The sequence below is a fragment of the Ostrinia nubilalis genome, chromosome 4 (genome assembly GCF_963855985.1).
Source record: "Ostrinia nubilalis chromosome 4, ilOstNubi1.1, whole genome shotgun sequence".
Classification (NCBI taxonomy): Eukaryota; Metazoa; Arthropoda; class Insecta; order Lepidoptera; family Crambidae; genus Ostrinia; species Ostrinia nubilalis.
Window position 1 is genome coordinate 15,189,490 of NC_087091.1, and position 26,733 is coordinate 15,216,222.

At 40.2% G+C, this 26,733-nt stretch overlaps 1 protein-coding gene across 1 annotated transcript; it reads right to left on the minus strand.

Moving 5' to 3' along the window:
• Positions 1–26,733, minus strand: LOC135071239 (dnaJ homolog dnj-5). Its single transcript, XM_063965021.1, has 9 exons — positions 25,004–26,733; positions 24,345–24,511; positions 15,283–15,400; positions 14,292–14,445; positions 8,800–8,924; positions 8,161–8,263; positions 6,598–6,699; positions 5,602–5,708; positions 1–298 (listed from the first exon to the last, which is right to left on the minus strand). Exons 1-9 carry the CDS (start codon positions 26,563–26,565, stop codon positions 196–198), a joined length of 2,541 nt encoding a protein of 846 aa, XP_063821091.1. The 5' UTR covers positions 26,566–26,733; the 3' UTR covers positions 1–195.

A 26,733-nucleotide genomic window follows, 5' to 3' on the forward strand; every position in this document is an offset into this window, starting at 1 on the left:
AACGCTCGGTAAAAATGCCGGGCTCGGCGAAAAAGCCGGATCCGGGATAATGTGAACAGCTTCATACAATTTGTACCGCCGCTAGGCCTTCCGGCGATTTTACCGGACCGGGAGATCTGCCGGTGGGAATAGTGGAAACCCGGTGTAAGCGATATAGCAAGCGGTATTCTGTCCCTACCCGGTATAGTAACGGTTTTACTGCTTAGGTTTACGCGCGCGGCGCCGCTTGTCGGGCTCAGGCGCGGGCGGCGCGCCGCGGTACAAAGTGTTCAGGAACTCCTCCAAGTTTGGTTCGTGCCTGCAGGAAACATACGTTAAGAAAACGAGAAAGATGTTTACACATTTTGACGCTTATAATACTGAACTGAATATGCAAGGTTTTTTTTATTTTTCACATTTCAGTACCCTTGGCATTATCAAATCAATCAGTGCTTTTCTTTAACAAAAATTTCAAAAGATACTTAAGAGCCATTTCACAAAAAAGTTCCGCGCGAATTTAGGTACAAACTGTCAACGCAACGTAAAAAGAGTAAAAAGAACGCCGAAATGGACAAAAAAATCTTGAGCCGTGACCGTATTAAGACTTGATATAAGTTATTAATATTAAGGTAGAATAAGGTATTAAAACTTGATAAATTAATTTAAAATTTTAATAGAGTTTATGTAATCATTCAAAAATTTTTATATTTCGATTAATAATAATGAAACACGAATAGGTATAATATGTAAAATATATATTAAGTACAAAATAAAGACAGTCACATAGTGAAAAAAAATGCCCTCTTACAGCTCTATCATCGGACCCTGGATATCATTTAGGAACGAAGTATTCGTCAAGGCGAATCACACAAGCCCAAACTCCATGGGGTTCTATTGTTTTGTTACGGAGTTGCAATGGAGGTGGGCATTGCAACTCCTCCAGATCCATTATCAGACAGAGCTAAGAAATAAATAAATAAATAATAATAATTATTATTAAACAAAAACTAAAATATTTCATCTAACTATCTTACTTCCTACTAGTCTTACTAATATTATAAATACGAAAGTTTGAATGGATGTCTGGATGTTTGTTACTCTTTCACGCAAAAACTACTGAACAGATTTTGATGAAACTTTACAGTACAGCACAGCAGTACTAGGCAGTCTGTGTTCAACTATCACTCGGGTCGGACGTTCCTATCGCAAAACCGTTGGTTCACTCAGTTCCGATACGACTCTAGTGCTGTGTGTAATTATTCTCTTGAATACACTGAGTTTATTAATTTCTACGAGTGGATTTCATTTTGCCTGAGACCTACGCCATGAACCCTGAACAAGAAGACCCTGTCGCCAGCGACAGCGACACTTATCCATCTCTAGCGTTTACCAGAATTGTGCGCATACTCTGGAGCATGCTACATACAACTGGCCGTCGGAGAAGCATAGATTTCCCTTAAGTCTACTCCCGCTACCATATGGCACTCCGCTAAAACTCGTGAGGGCGCCAACACTTGCTTTTGTATCGAAAATTAGTATGAGCAGCGCACGTGGTTGCCCGTTGTAGGCTCTATGCAACCACGCTATTTTAAACAGTGGCCCCTAAGCATGAGATGGGAAACTGCACTCTCTTGAATTATCTTTAATTTGATGGTATTAGGGGAATCCTAGGAACGAATACAGACTTTACAATTTTACGAGTTGCAATGTTACGTTTTCTTGCAATCTGACCTTGATTTTTCAAACACGTGTCAAAATAAAAAAATAATTTAAATCAAAAGCTCTAAGGAATATTTAATTGACATCAATTTCGAAGCAAGCACAGATCACAGAAACTAAAGGGAGATGTGACAAGAGCCGCCCCCTTGAGCCTTGAGCCGGTGTCGCAACAATATGCCCAAAAACAGAACATATTGCTTGTGAAAGCAATGATGACAGCAGCGACGTCATAATGTAAACAGTTTACATTGCTTGCATAGTACTAAAGATTATTCGAACGTTAAATACTAATACCAGAGTGGATAATGAGCACATAATATTTTGATTTCTTTGTGTGTGTGAATTTCTAATGCGACACTGAGTTTCGAACTCAGCGCATTACTTAGCATCTATCTCCATGGAAGCAAGTTATCTCCAAAATAACATTCTACACCTTTTTAACCTAGTAAGGTAATAAATTTATTAAAATACGAAGCACTTCATCTACACTGGTCATCACAAAAATCGGCCCACCTACGTTTTACAGGAAAACTCGTTTCTACTGACACAATCATGGTTCCCCAACAACATTGGTGTTATTTGAAAGCCCAATAAATATCCTTAAAGAAAAAACACATTTAATTTCCTAATAAACGATTAACATATACAATAAATGTGACTTGAAAAACTTGAAAAAAGACCTCACTTTGGGCTCACCTCTGGGATCAATTAGACCAATTTTTATGGTTATAAAACCAAATAATGATCTCACGTGTCCTCTTTAGCAGATGGATAGCGATTAATCCTAACTTAACAGTTTTATAGCCATAAAAGTTGGCTCAAGCGTAACTACCTATTTTTTGAAGAAGTGACTCTGGATTCTTCTACAGACACATTTTTGGGGTTAAATCCTTTCCTTTAATGAAATGAAGTTTAGAACTAGGCTTTTAAATAGTAATATAGTATAGTAATATTGGTGGGAAGTGGGGATGCATACGTTTGAAAGTGCTTGTCGCGGGTGGGTCGATTTTTATGATGACCAGTGTATTAATAGGATATAAAATATATTTTAGAAGTTAATAAATTAATTATGCATAAAATATAAATGTTACGGTAAATAGGATAAATGTGAAAATTATGAATAATCGCCGGTTATTATGAATAATTACCTCATGATTTGGTAAATGTGATTAATATGAGATCATTTATGTGTGTATAAATCTAAATAGGCGGCTTAGGGGTGGCCCAAGGGCCACCCCCGCCGCTCCTTAACTTATTTTTCACTTTAAATCAAAACAATGTTTTATAGGCATTATGGGAAAGTAACGTTACGCAAAAAACAGTCCAAACTCACTATGCCAAATTATATTAATAAATAATATCAAAATGTTCAAAATGTGAGGCTGTACATGAGCGCTGTACACGAGCCGGTGTTCTCTTTTATGATATTTGTTAGTATTAAGATAACATGATAAAATAATCACTGATAAATGTGATTAATTTATCACTTTTACCTAGCCTGTCGGTAATTATTCATAATAACCAGCGATTATTCATAATTTTCAATTTATCACATTAACCGTAACAGATAAGTATACCACTTACATACTTTTTTTTATAATTTATTTATTAAAATAAATACATACATAATACACATAGTTACACTCAGACCCGTCAAAAAAATTCATCCTTTCAGTTTCTGCTCGGCCGGGAATCGAACCCGGGACCTCTCGGCATATTAGTCCGTTTCGAACCACTACACCAAACGGCCGACTTGAAACAGGGACCTCTCGGCATAATATCAAATGTATTTGGTCGCCGTATAAATCACCGTTTCACGACACGAACGCACGTAAACGTCATGGCGGGAAAAGTGACACAGGTCCTGCCTTGACGGGCGCTCGCGCCATACTAATCGATGTCGGCTTGCGTATTGTAATTTATACTGATATTCACATCAATATTTTGACAAAGTGGTTACTAATATTTAAACAATAACTGTAGAAATCTATTCTATAATGCATATTCTTTATTTTGGGATACTTTTATTGCAGTTATTGCTGTGTTTTTAAACCAAAAACCACGATCAAAATGTGACGTTAATCTTCAAATTTGCCAAATTATTTTTAAATTTTACTCAATAATGGTAGTGAAATTCAAGAATCCATTTCATTAATGGACAACAAGAATATATGTCCGATGATTACTATATATTTTTAAGCTTTTTATATGAGCATAAATAATAGATACAGGACTTTGAAATTGACACTGCGGCAATTTTTCCGTAAAATGGTTGTGGGAGATGGGGCACTGAGAATTAAGCAAAAGAGTTTTAGTAAATCCGTTTCATTAATGGTCAACACTAAGGATTGACCTATCTTTCGCAGTTATTCAATAATATCTGGGTGTTGCTTAAGGTAGTAATTCATGCTTCCAAAATCTTAGAAATTCGCAAGAAAATGTAAAATGGCTCTTAAGATATAGAAGTTAGAAATCTCATGATCAATGACGTCCTGTTAGAACGACACGCAGAGTCCCATACAAGTCACGCTCAGTTGTTTTCATACAAAGTTTAAACACTTGTAACTTTTTTGTTTCCAGTCCGATTTCAATACTAGTTTTTCAGAAATTCTATGATTTAACTAAAGTGTTTATTTATACATAATTTATTAACTTTTCAAATCGATGCATATTCCCTATTAAAATATACAACTCAGTCGAGTTAACTGAGCAGCTGGCAGCCGTGACGTTACCACGACGTTCTGGGGGCGTAGTGTGAGTTTACGTCAAACGCATTCGATATTGACTGCGTTTGAAGTAAACTCACACCTCGCCCCTTAATTCTGACGGAGCAAACGCAAGGAAGTTTGCGTTTAAGCGGCAAGGAGAGTCGCATTCCAGCGAGGTGCGCAATTAGCTCAATCGGTCAGTACCAGTTTTACAGTCCATGGCTCAGTTTCTGGATTGAGATTTAGCTTGCGCGTGCTCATCTTCTGTTCGACGATAAATTAAAATGAAAAGTTCATTCTTGACAGTGTGGACAGTGCTTCAAATATCCCGTGTATTTTGTGGATAATCAGTACAACCCGATCGAGCTAACGGCGCGGCGCACATTAATGGAATGCGACTCTCCCTCCCACACCCAGCGTCAATGTGACGTCACGGATACCAGGTGCGCAGTTAACTCGACCGGGTTGTATTTAGGGGAGAACGAGGAGGGTTGTGACATTGTCGATTTTTGGAAACCTTTTACCTATCAGCGAGCTCGCAATAGCGCGTATTTGTTAGCTCGAGACTTGAACTAAAAAACGCGTATTGTTTGTTACGAGCTCGCTAGTAGATAGTTCAAAAGTTCCAAAAAATCGACAATGTCTCAACTCTCCTCGGTCTCCCTTACTCACGATACCTGCGCCCGTATTCACAAACGATGCTTGCTTAAGTGAAGCAGCAAATCGAACGCACAGCTTTGAATAGAGCTCTGCGATTGGTTCGTGTGACACCCAGTGCGTCCACGCGCACTGTGAGACCTTATAGTAATGTTTATGAATACGGGCGTTATTCACGTTAACCCTTTAACAGTCATAGCATAGTCAAAATTTTCATTGTTTATAGCAGTAGTTCTTAACCGGTGGTCCGCGGACCACTGGTGGTCCCTGGAGGCATTCCAGGTGGTCCGCGAAGACATCTCGATGAGTCGAGTCAACACAACGCAAACGGCGCACAGTGGGCGAGAAATCGAACTCCCTTTTTATAGGATTTTGAAAAAAAAAAGTGGTCCCTGACAAGACAGAAATTTGGTAAAATGGTCCGTAGTGACTGAAAGGTTAAGATCCACCGGTTTATAGACAAGCGAATAAGGTTCAAAATAAGGTGGGAACTATATTCCCTCTGCCTTATAAAGGTTCAATACGTGTGGGAACTCACCCTGCGTGTGGCGGCTGGCTGAGGTCGGCGGCAGCCGCCTTGTTGCCCAGCACTATGCGGTACTGCACCACGTGGCAGTCTGGCCGCAACTGTTTTAGGTTCTTTTTCTGCGATAAGACGATCATTGTTATAAATAACATTTATTTTATTCAAATTTAGGCGTATTTAAGCCTTTTTCTATCTTATAAATAGCTCATAGAACTGTTGGCCGTTGGGGCAGAAAAGTTGTCGAGTTGTGCCGGAAAGCGCAAGGTACGTCCACCCACAAGGTGAACAGACGACCTCATAAAGGTGTTGGATGCATATCCGCTATCAACCGGTCATTATGGAAATAATTGGGGGAAGCCTAATTTGTCCCCGCTGAAATCCGTTTCGAGACAAGCTCTAGCGGTCTTGACGTATGCTGAGTCTTTTTGTCAGAGGGGCACAAGCAGTTGTCTATCTCAACTCCGTATGTATAGTCCGGTCGCCGAGCACGTAGAATTTCGTCCAATGACCCCAAGCTACCCATCCTTATCGCTCGCGCGTAATTATGTTGCTGTCGCGCTCGCACACTCACTGCGGCCGCCCGTCGCACAGCCGCGACAGCAATATAATTACGCGCGAGCGATAAGGGTGTGTAGCTTGGGGTCATTGGACGAAATTCTACGTGCTCGGCGACCGGACTATATCTTGCTTGTATACCTTTCTATTTTATTTATTTTGTTTTGTTTTATTCAGAAAACAAACAGCTTACAAATATATAAATTGCATAGATACAATGTAGTTGGTCAAAGCCTATAGTTTTCACCTCTATGTAACCAAGGGGTATAAAATTTAACAAATTTTAATTATACACAGAAGCAAAGAAAGAAAAAAAAATGGATAGAAAAAAGTTCGAAGAAATTTTACTATAGGTCAGGTCGACGAGTCTTTCTGTCAAATAAAACGTTTACTATTCTATCCTAAGTTCAGCAGCGTTCGTCCTATGGCTGAAATGTTGACTATTGCACGTACCTGGCAGCTGGCCCACTGCGTGATCTGGTAGACGGCGCCGTCCATGCAGGCGTAGTACATCACCAGCAGCCCCAGCATGCTCGACTCCGCCCAGATGTCGCCCTGACGACACGTCACCGTGACAGTTAATAACACGGGTTAGAGCACAGAATAATAATAAGTACTACGTACAGAAGTTTTACTTCGCGAAGGTATTTAAAAAAATGTATGCTCAATGTCATTAACAATATGGTGTAATTTAGCCTGTCTAAAGAGTCAAGCACCATTTTGTTGACAAACGTCAGTGATCGGCACTGCGCCGAAGCTATAGGGCTGACTTCGGTAAAATGATGTGACGTGAGGTGCCAAACTGCGGAAAATGGCGGAGGAAATACATGATTTAATTATCATGAATAATATTAACTACTTATTTATCTCTGAGTGTCTTGAGGCAACTTAAAAAAGTACATTCTGTGTTTTTATTATTATTTAGGCAGTTAAATACTGCACAGTATTTAGTACACCATTTTCTTTATTTTCTTCCATCATACACAAGAATACGCGTGCGTGAGTCAATGTTCGCTCGTATGTGAGGCCTTGTCAAATAGTATCCTGTAGGTGGGCCATCGTGCGTGTTTTGTTTTCGATGTAAACTCGCGGAGATGAACATGCCTGGTTAGAGTAGGCGCACACCGTTGATTTTTCGTCGGCCGATAGTTTAGTCGGGCAGTTGATCAGTATGGGCATGTATGGGAGTGCGCACACTACGCCGATTCGATTTGGCCGATTCTTCATACAATTTAAAATCGGGCACAATTATCGGTCAACTAAAAATCAACGGTGTGCGCCTACTCTTAAAGCGCAGATTACTAATGAGTTACATTAGAATTTTTTTTTAGATGGACACGCTACCCGAACAAAAATTGGCACTTTAAACTAATACTTTGCAAACGGATTTCGATTTAAAGAAAAATAATCTTATGCCCGTTTTCACCATCAATCCCTAATTTTTAAGTGAGCCCTCTAGTAACACAAAACAGGAATTTTGTTTTCATATAGGTCACTTAAAAAATAGGGATTGATGGTGAAAACGGGCATTAGAAACCCCTAAGTCTTTTTAAAAGACCTATCCAACGATTACCCACACGATGGGGTAGAAGATGAAAAATAATTTCATCCCCACTTTGAATGTAGAGGAGCTACCCTAAACAATTTTTTTTTCTAAATTTTATCCTACCACTGTCGCCAGGCAAAACCTCGGACGGACAGACAGACATGACGAAACTGTAAGGGTTCCTTGTCAGGACTACGGAACTCCAAAAAGTTAATTATTGTTTGATTTTATCCGGAATATCCCTGCTTTTATAATTGAGCCAGTAAATCAGGTTTCTAGTGTACTACGTAACAGATCCATCACTTCCTAAGAAAACGACAAACACTATGCTTTATTTTCAAGCTGTCCAGCAACGTGAGGAAAAATGCCGTTAAGGCTTAATAATTATTACTTTGTCTTAAGGTTCAAATTCAATGTTAATCTCGTTTAAGCGTTAATAATATTTTTAAATGTGTTATTATGACACTTACCTCTTTAGCGGAGTGTCGGATTTTGCACTGAGAGCAGTAGCGAGCGGCGTAGCACGGCCGATCCGTCGCCACGCGCTTGTGCCGCCGCCCGCAATTAGTGCATCTGCAACGGGGGACAATTAGCCATGTGATGGTTGAGCCATGTCATGGCTGAGCCATGTTATGGCTGAGCCATACGTTGTTTGAGTCATACAATATCTGAGTCATATAATGTATGAGTAACGAGGTGACGGACGGGGGAGGAGGTTGAGTTAATGGACGCCGATAGTCATGTGAGGCTACTGCTGAGACAGTAAAAAACTCAAGTGTTTACTTGTTAACGAGCATAAAGTGTTTACAACGCCATTTAATCTCAAGCCTCACACTCCAGTCTCCAATAGAATAGACAGGTACCTAGTTTGTTGGTCAGTTGACTAGCAATTACAACAAAGTCAGTAAAACAATCATAGACGTAATCTTTGCTTGAATAAAGGTTTTTTATTATGAATGTGGCAGCTGAACCATTGGATATCTATCACATAAATATACTGAAAGAGAACCAAAGTAAGCCACTCTGCTGATGCTCAAATGATATAAACGAGACAAGTTTAATTTCAAGTTGTAACAACTTTTTAGTTTTATAAGCATTGCAAAATATACCTTATAGTGTTGGCAGCAAACTCCATTTTGTCATGAAGCTGGGCCAACAGTTGACTGAGCTCGCTCCACGCCGCTTCCACGTGTCGCGATTCTAATGCGCGTCTCTCGTACGCTTCCCTTCGTTCCTGGGGGTAGAAATTACTTTATTTACTAACAATATTGTATAAAAATCCGCTCGATGGACTTTTGCAGCCTACCCAAAACTTAATATCGACCTTATAGCTAGTGTATAAGGTTAAGTCGTCTCATCGGGTTCCCGATGAGATCAAAAGTGCGCTGGAGTATCTTGGTCACCCTTGGCGCCAGTTAGTGTCTAACCTTGAGGCAAGCGTGTAAGGTTTAAAGTCGTCTCACCGGCTCCCTGATGACGTCGAAGGCGTGCTGTAGTAGCTTTAAGGTCTTCTCGGCGCCACTTAATGTCAAACCTTAAGGCATACGTGTAAGGTTCAAAGTCGTTTCACCGGCACCCGATGACGTTGAAGGCTGCTTTAGGGCCTCCTCAATGCCAGTTAACGTCAATCTTTTAGCTAAAGGGGGGAAGTTTAGTGTCCCGGCTGCTGTCTTATTATCGACCTTATCAAAAAATCAAAAAAATCAAATCAAAAAAATTTTTTTGTGTGCTGCAGTATCTTGAACACCTCTTTAGTGCGTCTCGGATGCTGTCTATCCATATAAAAGTCGACTATACAGGGTGTTTCTTGTAAGGTGTCAAGCCGAAGGCAGGTGATAGGTGAGGACTAGACCTATCGATTTCACCCCCATGTATGTTCTACGATTTTTCGTAGTTTAGAAGTTATCGTTAATTTTGTGATTTTTTCAAATTTCATGACCTAGTGGCTTAATTTTTTTTTATCTTTTTTTTGGGTTGACTTTTCTCAGATTTCTTTTTTTTTGACAGATTCCCTATTAGTTGCAGATATTTGAAAAAAATAATCACCTTCCTATCTTTGATGCAAGATACAAAATTGTTGCTAGAAACATAAAAAATATGCTTTTAGCAGAACATTCTAAAATTTTCAATTGAAATGTATGAGAAAAAAAAAGAATTTCCATAGGTCCAAAATAATTTTAAAAACTGCGCAGTTTTTTAATCTTTCATAATAACACAGAAAAACATGTACTTAATGGGCCATTATTTTCTGTAATCGCTCCACTAAAGTGGTAAGTCGGAGATTCCGTTACATGTTTTTGACTTTCTTAGGACTAAGTAATATTTGCAATCCCCTAAGTTTACGATATGTAGAACACATTTAGAGACAATAACTGAAAAGATTTTTTTTATCCACAACGTGGAAGCTCTTGCTCTTCATGTGGTATACAAAAGGGAATGAAAATTTTGATGATAAACCATATTAGAATGCAAGAAGCTTTTGTAAATTTACGAATAATTGTTTTGCGTCGTTGTCGAATGTGCATTCAGGTCAGCGACGGACATTTTGAACATTTACTTTAAATTAAATCATTACACCCTTTTTTGCTCTATCTCTCTCACAGACACACAGACACACGCACACACGCGCGCGCGCGCACACACACACACACACACACACACACACAAACTCTTTCTCTTTCCTTTCACACTCTAATAGGTAGGTATATCAAATTTAATCGTAAAGTAACAATCACCACTGTGGTCTAGTGGTAAGACTACCTATTTAGGACAGCCAATTCCTCTGTGGTTTAGGATTCCGGGTGAAGCTCGCTGATCATCCAGCAGTTTCCAACTTTCCATCAGGTCAGATGAAGGGCAAGAGCTTCCTCGTTGTGGATAAAAAATGTTCTGTTCAGTTATTGTCTCTAAACGTGTTCTACATAATCGTAAACTTAGGGGATTGCAAATATTACTTAGTCCTAAGAAAGTCAAAAACATGTAACGGAATCTCCGACTTACCACTTTAGTGGAGCGATTACAGAAAATAATGGCCTATTAAGTACATGTTTTTTTGTGTTATTATGAAAGTTTAGAAAACTGCGCAGTTTTTAAAATTATTTTGGACCTATGGAAATTCTTTTATTTTCTCATACATTTCAATTGAAAATTTTAGAATGTTTTGCTAAAAGCATATTTTTTATGTTTCTAGCAAAAATTTTGTATCGTGCATCAAAGATAGGAAGGTGATTATTTTTTTCAAATATCTGCAACTAATAGGGAATCTGTCAAAAAAAAGTAATCTGAGAAAAGTCAACCCAAAAAAAAGATAAAAAAAAAATTAAGCCACTAGGTCATGAAATTTGAAAAAATCACAAAATTAACGATAACTTCTAAACTACGAAAAATCGTAGAACATACATGGGGGTGAAATCGATAGGTCTAGTCCTCACCTATCACCTGCCTTCGGCTTGACACCTTACAAGAAACACCCTGTATATCAAGTAGATACGGTTCAAAGTCTCTCATTGGCTCCCCGATGAAGTCGAAGGCGTGATGTAGTATCTTGAAGGCCTCCTCGGCGCCTAGCTTTTAGTATTTAACGCCTATTAACCACCTTATGGCAAGCGGCTAAGGTTTAAAGTCAGCTCTTAGCCCCATTCAGTGCTACTTAATGTCAACCTTAAAGTAAGAGTATAAGGTCCAAAGTCTCACCGGCTCCCCGATGAGGTCGAAGGCGTGCTGCAGGATCTTGAAGGCCTCCTCGGCGCCCGGCTGCTGGTTCTTGTCTTATTTAGGTATTGTCAACCTTATGACTAGCTAGCGTAAGGCTTAATATTGATTCACCAGCTCCTCGTTAACCGATCGTTGCCAACTTTTGGACCCTACGCAAAACTTATTATCGACCTTATACCTATAAAGATAAGGTTCAGTCTCACCGGCTCCCCGATGAGGTCGAAGGCGTGCTGCAGGATCTTGAAGGCCTCCTCGGCGCCCGGCTGCTGGTTCTTGTTTTATTTAGTTATTTTATCAACCGTTATGTGTGTAAGGTTTAAAGGTTAATTAATGACAATTTTATGGCGAGTGGATAAGGTTTAATGTCGTCTAACCGGCTCCTCGATGAGGTCGAAGGTGTGTTGAAGTATCTTGAAGACCTCCTCAGTGCCAGTCAACGTCAATCATTTAGCTAGTGGAAGGAGGTTTAGTGTCCCAGCAGCTCAAAATGTCGACCTTATGGTTAGGGGATAAGGTTCAAAATCACCTCACCGGCTCTCTAATGAGATCAAAGGTGTGCTGGTTTTGGAGTATCTTGATGAACACCTCTTCAGTGCGTCCCGGCTGCATTCTATCCATATAAAAGTCGACCTTATATCAAGCCTATAAGGATCAAAGTCCCTCAACGGCTCCCCGATGAGTTCGAAGGCGTGCTGCAGGATCTTGAAGGTCTCCTCGGCACCCGGCAATTGGTGCCTATACGCCACTAATTCTTGTGAATCTTATAGCTAGTAAATAAGGTTCATAGTCGTCTCATCGACCATATGACTAGTGGGTGTAAGGATTTAACTTATTATCGACCTTATATCTATATTACTCATCTTCATACACACCCACACACACGCTCACACACACACACACACTCACACTCTCATATCATTGTATTTTTATGGTATTTTTTATTTTATTTTTTGTTTAGCCTGTCTATTTAATTAGAACTCAACACTCTGTACCTCTAGGAATCTTCTAATTATTTAAATGTATAACTATTTAATAAAATAGATTCCGCAGAGTGGGCCTGGTGACCTGTAATACAGATTTTCTTAAATCTACAATAGGCACCAGCTCTCACAATGCAATCTATAGTTTAACAGATATATTATAAGAAATGTTTTTCATAATTTATGTTGTGAGAGAAAAAAATAAATTATTATTATTATTATTATATTAGATAAGGTTCAAAGCCTCACCGGCTCCCCGATGAGGTCGAAGGCGTGCTGCAGGATCTTGAAGGCCTCCTCGGCGCCCGGCTGCTGGTTCTTGTCTTATTTAGTTATTGTCAACCTTATGACTAGCGGGTGTAAGGCTTAAAATTGATTCACCATCTCTTCGATGACCGATCGTTCCCAACTTTTGGACCCTACGCAAAACTTATTATCGACCTTATGCCTATATTGGTTCTTGTCGGGGTGCACCAGGAAGGCCTGCCGCCGGTAGTACCGCTTGATCTCCTCGTCTGTGCAGTGGACGCTTACGACTAGAGTACCTTATGGCAAGTAGATAAGGTTCAAAGTCGTCTAACCGGCACCCAATGACCCAAAAACCCAATCAAAGGTGTGCTGGTCCTGAAGTATCTTGAACACCTCTTCAGTGCATCCCGACTGCTGTCTATCCATATAAATGCTGACCTTATGGCAAGGGGGTAAGGTTTAAAGTCGTCTCACCGGCTCTCCGATGAGGTTGAAGGTGTGCTGAAGTATCTTGAAGGTCTCTCCAGTGCTAGCGTCAATCATTAAGCTAGTGGGGGGAGGTTCAGAGTCCCGGCTGCTGTCTAAATGTCGACCTTATATCGAGTACATAAGGTTCAAAGTCTCACCGGCTCCCGATGAGGTCGAAGGCGTGCTGCAGTATCTTGAACACCTCTTTAGTGCGTCTCGGATGCTGTCTATCCATATAAAAGTCGATTATATATCAAGTAGATACGGTTCAAAGTCTCTCATTGGCTCCCCGATGAAGTCGAAGGCGTGATGTAGTATCTTGAAGGCCTCCTCGGCGCCTAGCTTTTAGTATTTAACGCCTATTAACCACCTTATGGCAAGCGGCTAAGGTTTAAAGTCAGCTCTTAGCCCCATTCAGTGCTACTTAATGTCAACCTTAAAGTAAGAGTATAAGGTCCAAAGTCTCACCGGCTCCCCGATGAGGTCGAAGGCGTGCTGCAGGATCTTGAAGGCCTCCTCGGCGCCCGGCTGCTGGTTCTTGTCGGGGTGCACCAGGAAGGCCTGCCGCCGGTAGTACCGCTTGATCTCCTCGTCTGTGCAGTGGACGCTTACGACTGGAATACCTTATTGCTAGTAGATAAGGTTCAGAGTCGTCTAACCGGCTCCCTGATGACGTCGAACGCGTGTTGGAGTATCATGAAGGCCTTCTCGGCGCCCGGCTGCTGGTGTCTACGCTTAATACTTGTTGTGAAGCTCATGACACATGTATGGCCCTTATGACAAGGGGATAAGGTTGAAAGTCGTCTCACCGGCTCTCTAATAAGATCAAAGGTGTGTTGGTCCTGGAGTATCTTGAACACCTCTTCAGTGCATCCCGGCTGCTGTCCTTATGGCAAGGGGGTAAGATTCAAAGACGTCTCACCGGCACCCGATGACGTAGAAGGTGTGCTGAAGTATCTTGAACACGTCTTCAGCGCGTCCCGGCTGCTGTCTATCCATATTTAACCTTATATTAAGGGGGTAAGATTCAAAGTCTCACCGGCTCCCCGATGAGGTCGAAGGCGTGCTGCAGGATCTTGAAGACCTATTCAGAGGTAATTAATGTCGCCTCCAGGGCGCCCAGTTGCTGGTGCCCACGCCTGTTAATTATTGTAAACCTTATGCCAATTGAATAAGGTTCAAAGTCTCACCGGCTCCCCGATGAGGTCGAAGGCGTGCTGCAGGATCTTGAAGGCCTCCTCGGCGCCCGGCTGCTGGTTCTTGTCGGGGTGCACCAGGAAGGCCTGCCGCCGGTAGTACCGCTTGATCTCCTCGTCGGTGCAGTGGACGCTCACGCCTAGAATACTGGAAGAAAGCAGCTTTTTTGGTTCTTTGAATAGGTATAGATAGATAAATAAATGATAATAATAATGATTATGAGATCAAATGGTTACAAAACAATATTGGCCCATTTTTTTTTCCTAAGAAAAAATACAATATTGCGTCCTATATAGTGGCAATATGGCAGGAAAAAAACTTTTTTGGTACTTTGGGTAGATGTAGAATGGATGAAAAAGGATTGGTGAGGAAAAGAAAGAGAATATTGCGTCCACTATAGTTATATACACTTTGGATTGGAATAGATAATGGTTACAAAACAATATTGAGGGTTGTGAAGGAAAAAAGATAATAATTGCGTCCAATATAGCGGCAATATGGCAGACATATTGGTGTAAAGTAGCGAAGAAATATTGATGTTCTTTTACAATGTCTTCTAGAATGAGCAGCGTTTTTTAAAACCTACTGGAAGGGTAATGTTTTTTTTCTGTAGACCCTTTCCAGGAGTCAGGACACTTGTCATTTTTTGTTTATTTATTTAAATCACAGCAACAGAATACAGTGCATACGCATGTAGGTAATTTGTTTTTATTCAAATTCTTTATAATTAGACCTAGAAAGCCAGAAAACTTGTAATTTTTTATTTTATTGATTTAAAGGCACAGCAACAGAATATAATTCATATACATGTCCCGAATATACAACCCGATCGAGCTAACTGCGTACCTCGTTGAATGCGACTCTCCCTCGCACTCACCCGCACACCTCCCCGCGTTCGCCTCATCCGTATCACAGCGTCGATGTGACGTCACGGCTGCCAAGTGCGCAGTAGCTTGCCTTTAATATGGACTCTATGAGCTTTACCTGTAAGGGTCCTTTCCTTTGCACGCAAGCAGCCTCTTCATCGCCTCTTCCCCGGTAGCTGGCAACGGTATATTGGCGTTCAGTTTCGTTGAATCATTCCCTGTGTCAGGCTCAACTTCTGCTGAAGAAAAAAAACATTTTTTTTTAGATTTTGCAAAAAAAAAAAGGTTCTATCGTAAAAAAAGGGTCAAGAAAGTTAGGCTACTGATTTGAAGATTATAGTTGATAGTGCTAACTCATGAGCTATAAAATATATGATACTAATAGCACCCTCCCCCCACCTGAAATGGCATATCAGGGGCCTGAAAAAGAACCCTAGATATGCCAATGGCTGTTGGGTAAATCCGCGAAACAGTAAAAAACTTATGTTCCGATCGATAAAAAAAAAACTGTTGTAGTTCTGGTAAATTAAACTTCTGAATAACGATTCATACAAGTTTCCACATAAGGCGCCATGATCCATATTGATTAAATACTTCAAGTTATTTCGATAATCAAGAAAACACGCACTAAACGTCATTACCATCACAGTAAAAATACTGACCTTTGCCGTTGTCTTTTAATTTTTTTTACTTTACCTATACACAGACCAGATTTTGATTATAAATTTAAAATGTACATATTTACCGTGACAAAATAACAAAATTATATTGAAATCGTATTAGCCAATAAAATGGAATCATGAATTGAAATATTGTCACGAGAAATCGTCATAGCCATCGCGGCAGCATCAAAGGTTCTTTAATGTGGCCGCGACGCGACTTATCCCCGCTTGTGTCCGCGCGTCCCACTCTTCAATTCGTTGCTCGTAACAGAACAGAATGCACGTAAAATTTACGCAGCTCCGAGACTTTTTAAACTCCGAAAACGAGAGACACTCGCAGTTTGTCATCGGCTCGCGTCATTCCCATTTTGTGCGATTTGGTAAGTTTTATATATCGATATTTTTCTAATAATTAGCACTTTGTAGCATGTGATTACAATAAAAAAATGGCGATATTGAGGTGTCCCAATAGTGGTGACAATTATTTTTATATAATTTTAAAATCGTTTTCGTCATTACCATTAACATCATTACCATATCATTTAGGCTTATGGTGATGACACTTTGTATATGGTAATGATGACTATGAATGGTTTCCTAAAAGAACAATGGGACAAAACGTCCCCAGAACTGTAGCACTTTAATACCTACCTTATAATATGATAGTACATGATAATACTATAATTTTATTATAATATGACAGCTCAAGTGTGACATGCATGTCTCAGAAAAAAGTTACATCTAAAATAAGAATCCATAAGCAACCCTGAAAAAATACATACAAAATCACTTTTGACCGACTTCAATGGGTATCACGACAGCTTGACCCCGGGACAATTCGACTCCTGTGACAACTCGACCCCTGCGACAACTCAAACCCTGCGACAACTTGATTTTTTTCAACACTCAACACTTTTGACTTACTTCAAATGGTTTCACGACTGCTGGACCATACGACAGCTGAACCCTACGACCACTCGAACCCTCCAACAACTTGACCCCTGCGACAACTCGATTAAATTACTTTTGACCTACTTCAAACGGTATCACGACTGCTTGAGCGTTAAGAAAACTCGACCTGGACACCTCGATCCTTGCGACAAGTCGATCTCTATTACAACTCGACCCCTGTGATAAGTCGAACACTGCGACACGTCAACCCCTGCGACTACTCTGATCATTTATTCTAGATTCTGTTCAGGCATTGATTGATGGAGCTAAATGGTTTACAATAAGTATCATAGTTGTCATCGGGGTCGAACTGTCGTAGGTTCCCTACGACAGTTCGACAACTGGACCCCTGTGACAACTCGACCCCTGCGATAACAAGATTAAATTAATTTTAACCTACTTTAAACGAAGCTCGACCCTACAAAAACTTGACCCGGACAACTCGACCCCTACGACAAGTCCAAAATATTCAACTATGATACTTATTGTAAACCATTTAGCTCCATCAATCAATGCCTGAACTGTATCTACAATAAATGCTCAGAGTAGTCGCAGGGGTTGACGTGTCACAGTGTTCGACTTGTCACAGGGTCACAAGTACAAGTTGTCGGAGGCGAACCCTCCGACAACTTGTACTAGTGGTCGTAGGGTTAAGCAGTCGTAGGGTCCAGCCACTAGCGGCGTAAGGGGGGGGCGGTCCGCCCCGGGTGCCACTCATCAGGGGGTGACAAAAGTCACGCAGATTAGTACTCACTGGCGCTAGTATAACGAGGATATGCCATGATTGGGGGGGGGTGTTGCGATTAGTATCATATAGCTCATTGGAACTAACACCTTTCATTCATTCAATCGGTAACCCAAAAGAGGGGGTGCACCAGACCATTTTGGGGTGTCTTACCTCCCCACTATATGTATACCCAACTTACTTACATTAAGGACTTATGACGGGGGATGCTGTGCTGTGCTATGCCCCGGGTGCCAACCCATGCTACGCCGCCACTGTCCAGCAGTCGTGAAACCATTATTTTGAAGTAAGTTAAGTGTTGAGTGTTGAAAAAAATCAAGTTGTCGCAGGGTTTGAGTTGTAGCAGGGGTCGAGTTGTCACAGGGGTCGAATTGTCCCGGGGTCAAGCTGTCGTGCCCTTTGAAGTTGGTCAAAAGTGATTTTGTATGTATTTTTTCAGGGTTGCTTATGAATTTTTATTTTTGATATAACTTTTCTGAGACATGTCACACTTGAGCTGTCATTATAATAAAATTATAGTATTCAATTCAATTTATTCATTTAAAGATAACAATGATCCACATGGTTAGTAAATGGTAGGGCATGCATTATTCGTTCGATATTGGTATTCGAATATTTCGAATACTAAAATTTATGGTATTCGAATACTTCGAATAAAACGATTTTTTCGAATACTGCTATTTTCAATATAATGTAAATTAAAAGAAACACTTTTTTGTCTATAATCATTTTAATAAGGATCAATTTGCTTAATACAATCGTCTAACTTCATAATCATAATAAATATCTACTTGAAAAAAAAAACGCTGTTATCGAAGGTATTCGAAAAAATACTGTTCAAACGAATGAAGCCCCACATCGGTGATCTGCTACCTGAACACCAATTTGGTTTCCGGGAAAGACACTCTACAACTGAACAGATCCACAGAACCATAAACAAGAAGCACTAGAAAAGAAACGATACTGCTCAGCTGCGTTCTTGGACATAAGTCAAGCCTTCGATAAGGTCTGGCATAAAGGGCTCATGTAAAAACTGAAACAGAACCTCCCATGTCCGATCTACGAAATACTTAGGTCGTATTTGAAAGACAGATGCTTTGAAGGCAGATCTGGAGACTCTTGTTCTGCCTTATGCAATATAACGTCCGGTATACCCCAGGTTAGTGTCTTGGGGCCCGTGCTATACCTATTGTTTACCGCAGACCTGCCAACAACTGCAAATACATTCACAGGAACCTTTGCTGACGACAATGTAACTATGTAACAATGGCAACACACGACGATCCAGTCACGGCCTCACTCTATCTCCAGGAAAGCCTGACGGAAATGGAGAAATGGTACCATTCATGGCGTATCAAACGGAGAAAAATCTGTGCATGTTCATGTAACCTTCACTCTCAGAAGAAACTCCTGCCCACCGGTTAAACTTAATGGAGAAAGCATACATGGACAAAGAGGAAGCACCTAGATGCCAAACTAAGAAACATGATGTGGCTTGTCGGAGTTTAGTCACAGCTGAACACTAGTCTGTAGCAAAATTATGGTCTACAAAACTATCCTTAAACCTATCTGGACCTACGGGATTCAGCTGTGGGGAACAGCTGCCAACTCCAATCTCGACATAATCGAGCGTTTCCAGACAAAAGCCTTACGTTTGATTTACCAAATACCGTGGTATACGAGTATCAGCAACAGGCTCATCTATCAGGACTTGCCATTGCCCACAGTCAGAGAGGAAATAAAAAGCCACACACTCCGCTACAAGTAAGGATAAACTTTCAAATCATCCAAACTCATCAGTCCAACAACTCATGACCATTGAAGGCTTCCTATTCAGCAGACTGCAAAGAGCTAGTGTCAGGAGTCTCCTTAGTAGATTCCAGGACAGTTGAGAAACCATGACCACTGAGGGCAACTGAGTCACTAGACTCCTGCTGATTTACTACGGTCAAAAAATCTCATTACAACAGGAGATAACTACACCATAACACTAGCACCATCGGAAACCATATGCCTGGCACTTTAACCTTTTTCGCGAATATTGGTTGGCACTTGAAGGAATATCTGCGATTGCGCGCACTTGTCCATTCATCTAACCTTACCGCTAACTTCTTGCCTGCAGTTTTAATAGTTTTAAGTTTTATTAAGTAGTTTGCGGCAGATATTTTTACACAAGTTTTTAATAGGAAAGGCGTATTCGTATTGTTCGAAAAGACCGAATAATTATAGATGCTATTCGAATAATAAATGTGGCGAATATCCGAATAATATGGATATCCGGATATCCGAATTGCATGCCCTAGTAAATGGGTGCCTTATACAACTATGTTAGTAATTTACTTATTATAACATACCACTAATTATCCAACCCGTTCGGTAAGAAGTAGCCGAAGGAAATGTCGGATAATAGGAGAGTCGTACCTCTCCGCCACGGTCTTCAGGATACTGTTGGGGCTCGCCCGTATCCTACTGAGCAACGAGGCAGTCTTCTTGCATAGGACAGCAAAGAAGCCGTCAGTATGCGACTGAGCAAACATTTCCGAAGCACTGCAGAAGCGAGGCAAGCCCAACAGCACCCTGAAACCGTTGTTATATTGGACCCGAAGGACGCCAAGCGATTTCTGCGAGTACGTGGTCCATAGGTTTCCCGTGATAGACTCTGACAGTATGCTTTAAACAGAGTGATCTTGACATGGTCATTACATCGGGCAAACCTGCGAGCCAACATATTACACCTTACTGCCAGCGCCCTTCGTTCCCTCTCGATATCAACATGATCTTTAAGGTCATCAGTAACGTAGTGTCCGAGATATTTAAATTTAGTGACTCTGTTTAACTTTACCCCATTCAGCAAGAGGTCGGGTACCACGTTTGGACATTTACTGGCGGCCTTAAATACCATGTATTCGCTCTTCTTCACATTATACAAATAAGCCATGGCATTTAGCATACGCTTCACACACACCCACCATCTTTCTGAGAGCCCCCATTGTTGGCGCCAGCAGTACCATATCATCAGCGTAGCTTATGTTGTTGATACAAACACCATCTACCCAGCATCCGATACGCATACTGCTAAGGGCAACAATGAGGTCATTTACGTATAGGTTGAAAAGCCTGGGAGACGTCAGCCCACCCTGTCTCACCCCGCACTGCAACCCATACTCCTCAGAAAAAACGTTAGCCCATCTTACGCTGTTAATCTGGTTAGCATACTAATAATGGAATATTTGTGATACTTCTGACGGGACGCCCTGCCTCCTCATCTTATCCCAAAGGATGTCATAAGACACAAGATCGAACGCCTTGGAGAGGTCGAGGAAGCATGCGTAAATGGAAGTCCCCTGATCCGTGTAGTACCTGACAGTGTGCTTAAGACTAAGGATGGCGCTCTCGGTCGACAGTCCAGGCTTAAACCCGAATTGAGCATTATGTGATTTTAAATATTTATCTAGTAGAGAGTCAAGCACACTGTCAAGGACCTTTGCCGTGATTGTAGCTAGAGAGATCGGTCGGGTATTAGCATGGTCTATCATACAAGGTAGGTATTAAAGTGCTACAGTTCTGGGGACGTTTTGTCCCATTGTTCTTTAAGCTTTGTTTTTAAATGAGAAGGTTTTTTATTAGTTTACGAAAAGACGTTTTTTTATTCATTTCTTGTATGTTAACTATTGTGTAAGTCTAAGTAAGAGTACCTAGGCATATTTTTCAATCAAAATCCTCATTGGTGTAAATATATATAAGGTGTTATTTTTTGTACTGATCATACTTTACCAACGCATCTAATAAAATCATACAAATACAACCCAAGTGCTTTTAAAAAAAAATTCAGGCTAGTTTTCGAGTAAAACGACAAAGAATGTTTCGAAAAAAATAAATCATCCTTTGAGCGCGGTGAGTATTCGTTTGTACGCACTATCGTAGTAGCCGGCCGAGGGCAACGACCACTGCCACGTGCCGCGCCGCGTGAGTCGGCCATATTGATATCGCTCGCTGCCAGTCGCTCCGCGCCCACAGCCCGCGCCGAGCCGCCGATCGGCATGCGGGAGCGCAACAACATAAATAATCGTCCCAGTCCGTCCAATGCGCCCAAACGTATTGCAGTGTATGTGTGATTTATTACAATGCCGCGCTTGATCAATAACAAAACGCAGGTGAAATTATGTTTCGGGCACACTAACTGGCCGACGAGAAACATTGACGAGTCGAAAACCTTCATACCTTGCTTGTTTGGGAGCCGCGCAGCGCTTCAGGGAGCGCAGCCGTATCCTGACTTGACGAGATTCCGTGCGCTTCGAGGACGAAGTTCTGGATTTCAATTTCAATCACCGACGGCGGCTTTTGCGTAAAAATACGGAATGCCTTATCAAGGAGTTGTTGCCAGAGGGCCACGACCGCGACCTAGTTCTATCGATGGTTATTGCGGAAGTCTACCTAGGTACATACCTACAGTGTGATTTGGACAGATGAGTGCTTGTTTACGCGAAAGGGACTTTTTCCGTAAAAAAGTTAGTGCGCGAATTGTGAATACAACATCCGACGTGGTGTCTAGTGAACAGCAAGCAAGTGTGCAGCCCGAAAGCATTACCTCAATTCGATCGTGGCTAGATTAGACAGTGCAAGACAGTGTTTACGTGAACATTCAACAAAGGCTTGACGTTCAAAATGTATTGTGATTAGTGTAATAATAACCTAGGAACTTTAAATAACAACATTCAAAATAGGTAAATGTGTGAATAAGTAAAATCAATGAATCTAAAGTGTGATGGCAAATCATAATTTAGGAATTAAAACCAGGAAAATTGATCAGTGAGTTTTATTTACAACATCTATTCATATTCAATATTAGGGTGCATTTCCACTGAAGCGAAGCGAAGTAGTAATAGGTATGTACCTATCAATTTTTTATTACGTCTCTAAATAAATTGCGTAGGCATTACGAAACCGTAGATATTGAATTCCAATTTCTATCCTTTTTTAAATTTCTAGTTTAACGCGGATGATTCGCCTCGGTTCGTTGGAAAAGTCCCCCGCTATTACACTAATGAAAATACACTTATTTACCTACTTATGTAGCTAGATTTTGTTTCTCCCAGCGCGTAGTACCTATTAACATGACGTAACATCGTACATACTCACGAGTGATAATTTTTGGTAACGTAGGTTTAGTGTAATCTAACCTTTATGTGTGTGAACGTTGAATGAATGCGCGCGGCCATTGTTCGTACTCGTATGAATGAAATGAGTAAAGAAAGAGAGAGAGGCAGTGAGTGAAGACAGGATGGTTGTAAAAATAATATCTTTTTTTTGTTAGGAAAAGTAAAAACAAAAACTAGCCTGAATTTTTTTTTAAAAACACTTGGGTTGTATTTGTATGATTTTATTAGATGCGTTGGTAAAGTATGATCAGTACAAAAAATAACACCTTATATTTTTTCTGATTCTGAATAATATTAGGAACGTAAAAAAAATTTCCAAATTCAATAAATTCATTAAAATATTGAATACATTTATTTTTATTTCCAACCCATTCTTTAATAGGTACGTGCTTAGCTAGGAAAATAACATAGATAAAATTGGTGTTTAGCTAAACAATTATATTTAAATTTTAGTTTTTAAGTAATTTTAATTTAATGTATTACTATAAAATATATTTCGTCATCACCATTAACATAAGATCATTACCATTTTAATAAAATCATTACCATTAGGAAAACGTCATTACCATTTTGTGAAAAAATATTTGGACGCTTGTTACTTCTAAAATCACGATTGAATCTAAGGGCCTCACACTGATCTAAAAAGCTTATTGCTTAACCTTTCAGTTTAAGCTAGTTTGCACGCATCCCTGTTAAGTTTTTCAAAAAACGTAAAATAAATCCCGCGGAATAAAATCGGCGGATCTACCCTGTTACTCTCTAACGCTGTTTTTGTATTTTTGTATGTACTATGAGCCACACTACCTGCTACCCATTTCTGGTCATGTCATCTTGTTCTATCGTAAAGGATCGCCATTTGATGAGAGCGAGAGAAAAACGAAAAATGGGTAGCTAAATTACTTCAGACTACATTTTTCTACAAATTTTGTACAAAATTTTGACTGTACAAATTAGTAGTAATAAAAATGTAATTAGTCTATGGGTAGCTAATTTACTTCGGACTGTACATTTTTGTACAAAATTTTGACTGTACAATTTAGTAGTAATAAAAAGTAGTCTGTGTTAATATACAATTTTAGATCAGTGGCACAATGAGCCGATTGATAAGCCTATCAACAAAGTACATAGCAGCAAAGTAAATTCAATATTATTATCAGTTACTTGAAAACAGTTTACTGTATTATTGTACTTTGTAGGGAGGGAAATATGTATTATAAATAAGTATTTTGGTGTTTTGTGGTTTGCTTGATAGAGATAAATGTCAGTTTGTACTTCATATTATGTCCTTAACTTTAACAATAATAAGAAGTTAAAAATAACATAGTAATAATGCAATCAATCATATTTTCTACGTTAAGGATGGATGCAGGCCACCGAGGCCACTACCAACCATTTATTTTTTTCTTTCTTTCTTTCAAATCATTGGGGTAGGCCTATGTTCAGCAGTGGACATCCTATGGCTGAAATGATGACGATGAAGTAACATGAACAGGGCCGTCTTTAACCTACTAGGGGCCCTGGGCACTTAAGGATCAAGGGTGGCCCTTATCATCTGGAGAAAGGTCTTTTGAGCAGACGGGGGGCCCCTCGGTCGCGGGGCCCTGGGCACGTGCCCTAAGTGCCCAGTGGGAAAGAGGGGACTGAACATGAACATTTTCCTCACCTTTTTTAAACCACTTCAATTTCCTCCAAAACCCGAAGCGCGTGTGTCCAAATTTTCTATCTATGTACAGCAAGTACTTGTTGTCTCTCATCTTGTATACATAATCCTTGGTGGACCTCCATACTGCTTGCGAGCTCACATACGTCTGCGTGAAGGCTGATGTGCAACTAGAAATAGCAAGTTTAAAAATAGTTAATTGATTCTGCATTTTGCATTAAAACTTTCCTCTTTATAATATTAGTATAGAAAAAAGTTTGATATTTTTTAAATAAATAACTTGAAAAAGTCGAACTGCCTAAGGCAGGAATCGAACCCAAGACCTATTGCTTGCCCCGACTGTTCTTCTAACTGAGCTACTTAGACACTGGATGAACCCGTCGAATTTTTCAAGTGTAATAAACTATTGTGTTATGTTATTTTCTATTTCTGGTACAAAAATTTATTCTACTTAGAGTAGGCATTAAAAATTTTTATAATGTATGAAATAATTGAAGATGTAATAGAACTAGGTACCAAAATATGATTCATTTTCATTTTCCTTATTAATACATTTTAAAAGGTAAGTAGGTATGACATAATCCAGGAAATAATAGGAAACAAAACATATTATAGCATAATATGTTACTATACTATAAACTGATAAATTAATAATAACTTACAGATCGAACAGCAAGTGTAGACTCATTCCACAAATGTCCGATATTAGATAAGCAAACCACACCAAAGCCTTCCAGGTTGCTCCGCCCCAATGTTCTAAATAGTTCTGAGCTAGACCCAAGTAGCCTGGCTTATTCCGTCTCACTTTCGACTGAGTCGCTTTCTTTTTGTCCTGCACTGGCTTACTAGCCTTGTGGTAGTTCCGAGCATCCTTTTTCTTCTTGATTTTAGCAGGGTCAGTCGGACTCTCCTGGAAAACAAATTGCGATTGCTCATCCTCTTCAATTTTAAAGTCACTGTCCATGACATTCTTGTCAGCTTTAGTTTTTTTATCATTTTTCTTTTCCTTCTTCGATGGCTTTTCCTGATTTTCAATGAACACAAATTGGCTTTCATTCCCATGTTCATAGTTTCCGTCTTCTTCGTTGGTGATGTCATCCAATGAAGACCACTTGCGGGAGATGTTGCTACGTTTGTTTTTAGACTTTTTCGATGGCTTTTGCGGTTTCTCTGCATCATCTGTGTTCACATCACCAGACTCACTACCAGAAGATATGGTAGATTGATGCTTTTTCTCACTTTTGAGTTTGTTTTCATCACCATGCTTGGTGTTGGTCAGTGGCTTGTCAAGTTTGGAGTTGGCTTTGACATTAGAGGGCTTAGTTTCAACATTTTGAGGTTTCGTTTTACGCACAGCTTCAGCCTGAGTATTGTTTTTCGTGTTTTTCACCAGAACATCTGAGTAAGAGGGTCTCATTGGCTTTACTTCAGCAACAATGCGCTTCTTGTTGCTTGTGTCAGCTAAAGGACCGTTTTCATTTCTTTTTGGAGAGTTCTCAGGTTTTATAGGCTGAGGTTTGTTGTCTAACAATAAGTTGTTCGGTAGGTTCAATGAAGGAGAGTCAGGGTGGTTCAAGGGATGGTTCTGGCCGAACGGTGAGTATGTACCTGTCGAGTTCGGCTCCCAGTTGTCTCTCAGGACTTTCAAGAAGTCAGTCGTCAATGTGTTGGGTTGGTTAACGTTCTCTTGACCATAGTTCGGTGGAGGAGTGTTGGATGGTATGTGAACATTATTATTGGAAGGATAATCTTGGTTTAAAGTGAACAAGTGTGATGTTTGGGACGATTGCAGGGGCATATCGAGAGGCCCCTGATTGTGACTAAATAGTTCATACTGACTAGACATCGGGAATATGAGTTGTTGATTGTTTTCATCATAGAACACTCTCACAGCTTGTCCATTGCTCAAACGGAGGACTGCGTTCCCGTAATTCTGGCGATTGACCGGAGGAATCGGCTGCATGTTGTTGAAAGGCAGTTTCTCGTCGGCATTCGGCATAGTTTCTCGTGGTTGCACATTGAAAGGAATTTTGTTCACAAAAATATCGTTGCTAAAGTTTGTGTTGGAATACATGTTGTTGTCGTTCATGGGAGCGGTGTTCGTGGGTATTTGAGGCGGTTTTCTCTCATTTAAACCGCCAGGTGTGCATTGCTTTGCGGCTTCCGCTGCATAGTTCCAAGTGTTGTCATTGTATCTTGGGTCATCCTTTGGCGACCTTGCCATTTTTGGTTAGTTTTAGTTGGACACAACCGACATTAACTACTATTTTGCAAAATTTGATTTGCTCCGTTTTACTTAAGAATTTAGCATTGTAATATTTTATCAGCTGAATTAGTGAACAAGCAAATAAAAACGTGGAATATTTATTAAAATGACGATTTGACGCTTTTA